Source organism: Mesitornis unicolor, unplaced genomic scaffold, assembly GCF_000695765.1.
Source record: "Mesitornis unicolor isolate BGI_N332 unplaced genomic scaffold, ASM69576v1 scaffold5867, whole genome shotgun sequence".
NCBI lineage: Eukaryota > Metazoa > Chordata > Aves > Mesitornithiformes > Mesitornithidae > Mesitornis > Mesitornis unicolor.
The window spans coordinates 25,774-33,749 of record NW_010197026.1 but is presented as its reverse complement, the minus strand read 5'-3'; the positions used below and the strand labels follow the sequence as shown (position 1 = coordinate 33,749).

The 7,976-nt window shown below is 39.5% G+C and overlaps 1 protein-coding gene across 1 annotated transcript in view; it reads right to left on the bottom strand.

Annotated features, from left to right (window-relative positions):
* Positions 1–6,295, bottom strand: part of LOC104543943 (low-density lipoprotein receptor-related protein 5-like) — a gene marked incomplete at its 3' end in the record, with an annotated part of 15,171 nt that extends 8,876 nt beyond the window's left edge. The window contains exons 1-4 of the mRNA XM_010188663.1: positions 6,083–6,295; positions 4,159–4,448; positions 1,989–2,215; positions 1,488–1,672 (exon numbers count right to left, since the gene is read on the bottom strand). Coding sequence (XP_010186965.1) covers positions 1,488–1,672; positions 1,989–2,215; positions 4,159–4,448; positions 6,083–6,278 — 898 coding nt within the window. The remainder of the gene's footprint in view (positions 1–1,487; positions 1,673–1,988; positions 2,216–4,158; positions 4,449–6,082) is intronic.
* Between the last annotated feature and the right edge of the window lie 1,681 nt (positions 6,296–7,976).

The following is a 7,976-nucleotide window of genomic DNA, read 5'->3' as shown; positions in this document are numbered from 1 at the left end:
GTAATGCCCAAGATTAAGCTGGGCCAGCATTCATTCATCCACTTAAGACTGCTTTATAAATAGCTGGTGGGGCAGACGTTTCTATCGGCAACACTCATTCAGATCTCTCCTGGCAAGGAGACTGGCATTGCATAATGTAGGCCAAGTCTAATAACATCTCCTTAACCAATGAGCCCTCTTGCTGGAGGTCTACCTGAATCTGCTAACTAAAAAGACATCATACAACACTGATATGTTATGATATGATATGTTGATATGTGTTAGCTTCAGTGCTCATTATTCTATTTTCTCACCACAAATAAATGTTAACAGTAGGTTCAACTTTAGAATCAGTTTAATATACCACAGATTATTTCAATATTCTGTTTCTTTTCAGTGCCACAATCAGGTTCTAGTTTAAGCTTGCCTCCAGCTATTTTGCTTCTCTAAGTTTAATGCAGAAGCTTAGTGAGAGCTTTGATAAATCATGCACTCTGGATGGAAAAAACCCAACCCTAGATAAAGAAACAATCTTACTGCAATTTCTGAACAGTAACATCCAATCAGCAGTTGTCATCCCAAAGCAACAAATACAAGAAATGAAAAATCAGTGATAGCCTTTGTAGCAATCCTGTATGAGCTTGTTTAAATACCATACGTCTGCCACATAAAGTTTGATTTTTACACTGGAGTCTCGGAGACATTGGTTCCCATCTCACGAAGGCCTCTCCTTGGAAACAGAACTTCTGGATTCCATTTCTGATCCTATAATTGATTCACTGTGTGGCCTTTGGAAACTTCATATAAATTCCATGTTCTCAAAAAGGAATCCATATCTGCCTAGCTAAAACCTTGAAGACCATTTGATATTTACAAAACATTTGGATGATACAAAAGCTCTACGGTTGCAGAAAACAAAACTCCCTTCTTTGATCCAGGTAGTTATCATGTCAATATCAGTGTGAAAATTTAGTAAATCTCAGCACAGCCCTTGTATGTATAAACGTAATGCCAGTGGAAGATACAAAATGGTATAAAGTTGTGTACAAAACGTGTTATGATGCATTGTGGAAGTAGCTGCATGGTGGCTTCAGACTGCAGGCAACACAAGCGGTGTTTTGGTTTTGGTTTTGAACTAATACAACTAGACTGAAGCTGGAAACAGAGATAATACTTCAACAGAAGATTAGTGTCCAGACTAAAAAGTCAGGGGGGGTTTACAGTGTAGCTATAAGTTGTCCTCACTTTGAGAAACTCAGAGGTCATCTCTGCTTTGGTAAAACACAGGCAGTTTGATATCAATACAGAGAAATGACATCACATCTCACCATCATTACAAATCATCATATGCTCATTGATTTAGCAGCTTTTTAAAATCTCCTTAAACATTTAACTCTTCATTTCCTCTCATAAGGAAAATAGTCACACAGATTCAGTTATTCCAATTTCATGTATTCAACTACTATGGTCAGTGCACATTTCTGTACTGCAATACAACACTGGATTACCTAGCATATTTGATGATTCAATCATGCTTGTGTCTAAGTCAGTCCAATACAGCCTTTGGTCTGCATAGTCAATAGTGAGGTCATTGGCACGACCCACTTTATCCACCAAAGTGATGCTGTTTGTTCCATCCATGTATGCTCGAACAATCCTAGGTTTCCCTCCCCATTCAGTCCAGTACATGTATCTGCAATGGGAAGTGGAAAAAAAAGGGTACATCAGCTAGGTAAGACTGTGTTTAGCTGCATGCTTTGATTTTTCTAAATTTATTTTCAGTTCTTAAAAATAAAAAAGGAATAACCCATGTGGTTATGAGCAGTATTACAGTACTCCTTTTTAGACAAAGGCAGAAAAATACGATTGACAATTCTTAATTTTTCATTGTAACCCATAGGGCTGAGGAGTGTTTATCATCTTTTCAAAGACCCTGAAGAAATGGAGCTACAAAACCTGCCAATTAACTTATCATGTACAAGAATATGCACACAAAGCTTGTCTCTTACCCTTTGGTAGGATCAAGAGCCAGAGACCTCGGATTGTCCAAGTCCTTCCACACAAGCACCTGCCTATACTGTCCATCCAGGCGGGCTACTTCAATGCGATTGGTTCCAGTATCTGCCCAGTAGAGGTTCTTTCCCATCCAGTCTACAGCCATTCCCTCGGGATAATCTAGCCCAAACTCAATCACATGTTCAACAGAGCTCCCATTCATGAAAGCTCGGCTTATGGTCTGGAAAACAATTGTGTAAAAATATTATAGCATTTACAGATACCCCACTGAAATAAAAATGAAAAATTATTATGAGGTTTAGTGTAGAAAAGAAATCGGTGAAAAAAAAATCAGTCAGCATTACATTTTTTTAAATAAACTTCCATTGTCAAAAAAGATATAGCTGTTCACAGGATAAAAAGACCTAAATTTCCAGACAGCTAGTGGTTTTTGATGACCAGTCCAGTACACGTTAAAAGGATGTGATTTTCAGAATGCACTATTCATCTGCCGATTCTTCTTTGCCCCTTCTCTCTCTCTTCTATTTGCACACAAAAAGGGTTTTTAAAAAATTAATTTGCTATATAACTTTTTAAGTCTCAGAAACACATCTCAATTCAGCGAAATCTGAATTCAATTGTTTCTCATGATCAGTCACTTGGACCAAATTGGCTGATCCCACCTACATTTTAGTTATGGACGCTCAACAGAGGAAGTCACAGGGCAGAGACTGTGTACATATAAATAAGCCACTCCTAAAAAGGAGCGACTGCTAGTATTTCAGCTATTAATTTCTTAATAATATGATGAATGAATATATCAGGGTAAGAGACATTTTATGTTTTTAAAGGTAAACGTCAAAACCAGAAATGGTGGTGTATATTTTTACAGGTATCACTCACGTCTCAAAAAAAGTATAATCCCTTTTTGAAAATGAGTCCTTATATCACCAGAGGCAGGAAGAGATCATGGAAGTGGTGGTCGCCAAAGGAGAGGGAGATGACTGCATGCTCTGGCGTTACACTACCTGCTGCTAATCTTCACAAGGTAGGAGGACAGGGGGAATGAAAACCCATTCGTGCTGAAGCATACGCTGACGCATATGTGAAAACACAGTATGCTGGATAATTCAGGAGGCCACAAAGAAGTAAAATGATTTCCAGTTCTGCGTACAGCAAAACTGGGATCTATGCACTGACACAGTTAAGTAATGTATTTTCCACTACAAATGGTTAAGATGACCATAGTTCCAGCTCTCCACATGCTTGCATGAGATTTATTTAGTAACTGTGTCTGCAGTATGCTAGTTTATTACACTGGCACCATTCCTAAAGGAAAGGTATCCACACCACATTCTGCGCCGTTAACGCTGAAGCACAACCCTCATTTGTCTTCACGGAAAAGTCTATGGAAACTGCATGTGCCCTGCAGTCACTAAAAATTAGCTTTTCCTTATTATGGCTTTGGCACATTGGCAAGGAAACTTTGATCACTCTTGGAAAAACCTATCAAGATGCTAAACAGAGAGGAGAATCTGTAATTTCGTACTATTACAATTCACTTCAAAAAGCAAAGTAACACTGATGAACAGCACAACACTCACTTTAGCATGCACCTGGACCAAACATGTCACAGAAAATGTCAGACTCCTGGGCAACACACTGGGATAGAACTGGAGGCAGACTGGGGCTTAACACAGTGTGGAGGGGACTGGACAAGTTCCCTGGCCTTTTCTGTGCCAAGTTGGAGCCACATACTAACAGCAATCAATCCACAATTGACTTGCTAGATGTTAATACTGAGTGAGATTGCCTTCCAAACAAAACTGAAAAAGGTTAGAAGGCTCAGGGGGTTGCCAAGCTTGATGTTTAGATTACTGTGCTGTGACATGAAAACAGCTTTTCTACAATAGATACATATATGGATGCAACACATGCAGCATCCAAGACTTAGGCATTTGGTATGAGCAGACACCGCTCAGGATTTTTATTTGAAGCAGGAAGATGCCTGTCACCCAACTGTGCATGCAGCAATGCAACTGTCTTCATCTCCAAGAGTCTCCTTGGATGCAATTCAATGACAACATTAGCAAATGAAGGACAGATCACATAACAGAGACCTTTGTTAGATCAAAGTAACTGCTCTGTGGCTTCACATTCAGGGAATTCACATGTCAGTAATACCTTCAAACTAACATCAGTCCAATAGATTCTGTTATCAGACACATCAAAATCCAGAGCAGATGCTTCCTTGACTCCAGTGAGAGGAATAGCAACATCATTATTATTGGTTTCAAGGGAAATCCTATGGATTGCTGCTCTGCTTGTGAAAACTAAGAAGGCTTCGGGAATGATGCAAGTCTTCATGTCACTCAACAGCTCAAGGCCATTGGGACAGGCACACCTGGTCTCCTGAGGTGTAAATAAACACAGATGGCTGCAGCCTCCGTTGTTCTCTGCACACGAATTAGTTCCTTAAAAACAAACAAACAAACAAACAAGCAAAACAAAACAGATATTGGTACACTGTGGAGGTAGGGGAGAAAGGAAAGGGAGAAAGGCTGAGCTGAAATGCAGTGTAACTATAACTTTCAAAATAAGTTAACACTATGGGTTGTCAACAGGGAAATCTGAAAACGACGACTTTCAAAACTGTTTCTTTCCTTCTATCCAAGAATTAAGAAGCTGGTACTAATCCTTCTATAGAACAAGTAACAGCTACAACATATCCTTCTAGTTTCCCCAAAGTTCAAATTCCTTCACTGAAGGCAGGTAACATGTCCAGCTTGGTTATTTCTGGCCAAGTACGGCATCTCTGTATCTCTTTGAAACCACCAGTTTTATCAGTTTAGCTTTTTATCATGTTCGGTGATACAAAAAGGTGAGAAAAGAGCTGGATAACTGCAGTTCTTTCTCAGCTGTTTAATTTAAAGTTGAGAAGATACACTAGCTGAAGCGGTTCCAACAAGATCACCACAATCTCACACTTGTTTTTGTGTGAACAACCATGACTAGATGGGGAAGGAATGTGGAGGGGAAAGTAAGGACCAAAAGATAACTGAGTGCTCTTCTATATCTGCTGGAACCAAGGATTTAGGTATTTAAAGACTGTTACCACAAAAAACCAACCAACCAACCAAAACCCCACACAAACAAACAAACAAACACCACAAAAACCCCAAAACCCCAAGCAAACAAAAAACAACAACCAAAAAACCAAACCAAACTACAAGATCAGTGTCAACCAGGTGTCTTTAACTTTCTCTTTCTAGGGCATAAGTATCTCAGACTGATGCTGTAACTTGCAGCTCGAGGATTAATTATCCTTCGAGTAAAGCTTCCTGAAAGGCTGGAAATCCATATACTGGCGTTGTGATTCTGTTGCCACTGTTCTCAGTAATTTTAATAGCTGACCAATGAATCCATTCACTGCTATGCCCAGAGCCCAGTGTTCCAGGTAGTAGACAGATCTGTGGTGACCACGCACCTCTCATGAGTTACAACTGAAGACAAGAGCTCCTGTGACATACAGAATGCTGGCAGAGGACCTGAAACACTGCCTGCACCTGTCAGTAGATTCACCTTTCAGTGGAAGAACACAGAGTTCCAGCTGCTGATCCATGCTAAGGGCAAGATTTCATTGTTAAGATTCAAGTTCAACTTAGGCGTTAAAGTTAATATTTAAGCGCCACGTGCCTTGAGGCAACATTGCAATGGCCACTAACTCCGTCTATGCCACCCAACACAGTAAAAAGCATTTTGCTAACTGAACACCACTGGGACTTCGCACTGGACGAAAAGAGCAACAGAAAATAGAGCGATTCTGTGAGCACCAGAAGTAATGATTCCCGTAGACTGGAGGCAGGAACAAAATTCTTCTCACAAAAATTCACACAGCGTACTGGAAGACTTCACTAAACGTCACTAAAAACTGGAAGACCATACTTCTTTTGCAACACTGTATTTTCCCAACTTTACAAACAATAGTGCAGTTTTCCTTTAAAATTATTCAAACATATGAGACCACAGTTATTCTCATAACGAGTGTCCAAAGGTTACTTAATGAAAGCTAGCCCATCTAGAAACGCCTATGATTGCTCATGCTTACCAAACACTTTGCTAACACTTGTTGCTTTAAGGCCCATTAAATCTGGCAGCTGATCAATAATGACATCTCGGCTAGCCTTTATCTTGTGAACTCTTTCAATGCTTCGTCTCTGCCAGTCGGTCCAGTAGATGTAATCTCCCAGCAGTGTGAACCCAAATATATGTGGAAGCTTATCTTCTAGGAGGGTTTTCCTCATTGTTCCATCAACATTTATGACCTGTGGGATGCATGAGAAAGAAAGAAAAAATAATCTTTAATGTGGGTACAATTAATATCGCAATATCAATCATACTTTGGCAACTCCTGTATTGCTATGCAAGAACCTCCTGAAATGCACAGCATGCTTCTTCCAAAAGAACATTCCTCTAGGTTTGCTGAAAGAAAAATATATTGGAATGACAAGGCTGAAAGTGGCTTATCTCACTCCTTCTTGTAAGCAACACGAATTTAATTTGCAGCAGTTCAAACCTGCAAAGATCACTGCAAAGAGAGTGCTTTTGGGGATGGGAGTGGGGCTTAGGAGATATCTAATCTCCCCTCGTGTCTTGGTCTCGCTACTGAACTCTCTGCCCAGAAACAAAGGATTGCTGGAGTGACCTTCGGCACTCAGTCATAGGGAACAAAGGCCATAAGAATTATTTCATGTCACAACAAGGCCATGTAGAATCAGCACTTTCTGAAATTTTGTGGGGTTTTTTTACCATAAATAATTAAGTTTTTCTCACTCTTGTGGTAAGATGTGGAATAAGTACTGACTTATACAAATTTGTACTCCTGAAACTGCAGAGAAAGCAAAATAGTACTGGTGATGGGATAAGCCCCACAGATACATATATCTATTGGTTAATTGTTTAATAACCAATTACTACAATGATCTCGTGCTGTCCTGCTTTGCTTGGCATAAGGAAAAAGATGAATGTAGTTTGACCCTTATCAATAATCATTGGGCAAGACAGGAAACTAAAATGTTCGCATACAGTTTCCCATGGCACATGTCTAAAGTCACCTCCATCTACTACACAAACTGCAATAATCTTTACAGTCATCCAGACATCTCTTACCCATGGCAAAGAGTGTACATTTATAAGATCCTGGCAAAATGTAAGTGTTTAACCAAGATTTATTTCTTATTTAAAAATGCCTATAACTTAAATGCGATGAAACTATTGAATGCCTAACAATATTTTGGGCATTCAAAATAAATCGTAAGTTTTACCACAAACAGTAAGTGGTAAAGCTTTGTCTGTACACGGTAAGCAGCAGAAGCACCTACAATTTCTTTTCTTAACATGACCCATGACTATCACTACACCTTACTAAATTAGCACGAGAATTTCAGTATGTTCACACACACCCATGGTAGACATCCGAGTAAACTAAAAAATGAAAACTCTACTTTGAAACTTTGTAATATTTTACGAATTTGTGAAAACAACACACATTTCTTCCATGATACAGCACCAAACATCCAACCAGAGTCAACCTACCACACACACACGGGACATGCACTAGATCTACCAGCCACCACCAGCCAAACAGCAGAGGTGAGCAGTCAACTACTGCATCCTATATTTATCCACGCTATAAACAAAAATCCTCACTGTAACACAGTCTATCTTGCAATGCTAGAGTGCACACGTCCTCAGCCATAGAGGAAAACAACTTCACAACAACTTTGAGACTATCTAGCAGCTTAGGTCAATTTGAACACGTGCTCCAACGTAAACATCTGGATTCCTTCCAGACAAAAAGCTTCCTGCTGGAGACAGTTAAAAATAACATTGGCATTCCTGAAAACTAAATTTCAGGGGAGTTTTTGACAGCCCATCAACCTACGATTCTTCTACTTGATGAAGTAGCAGAGACCAAAGATTACTCTTTTTATTTTCTTAAG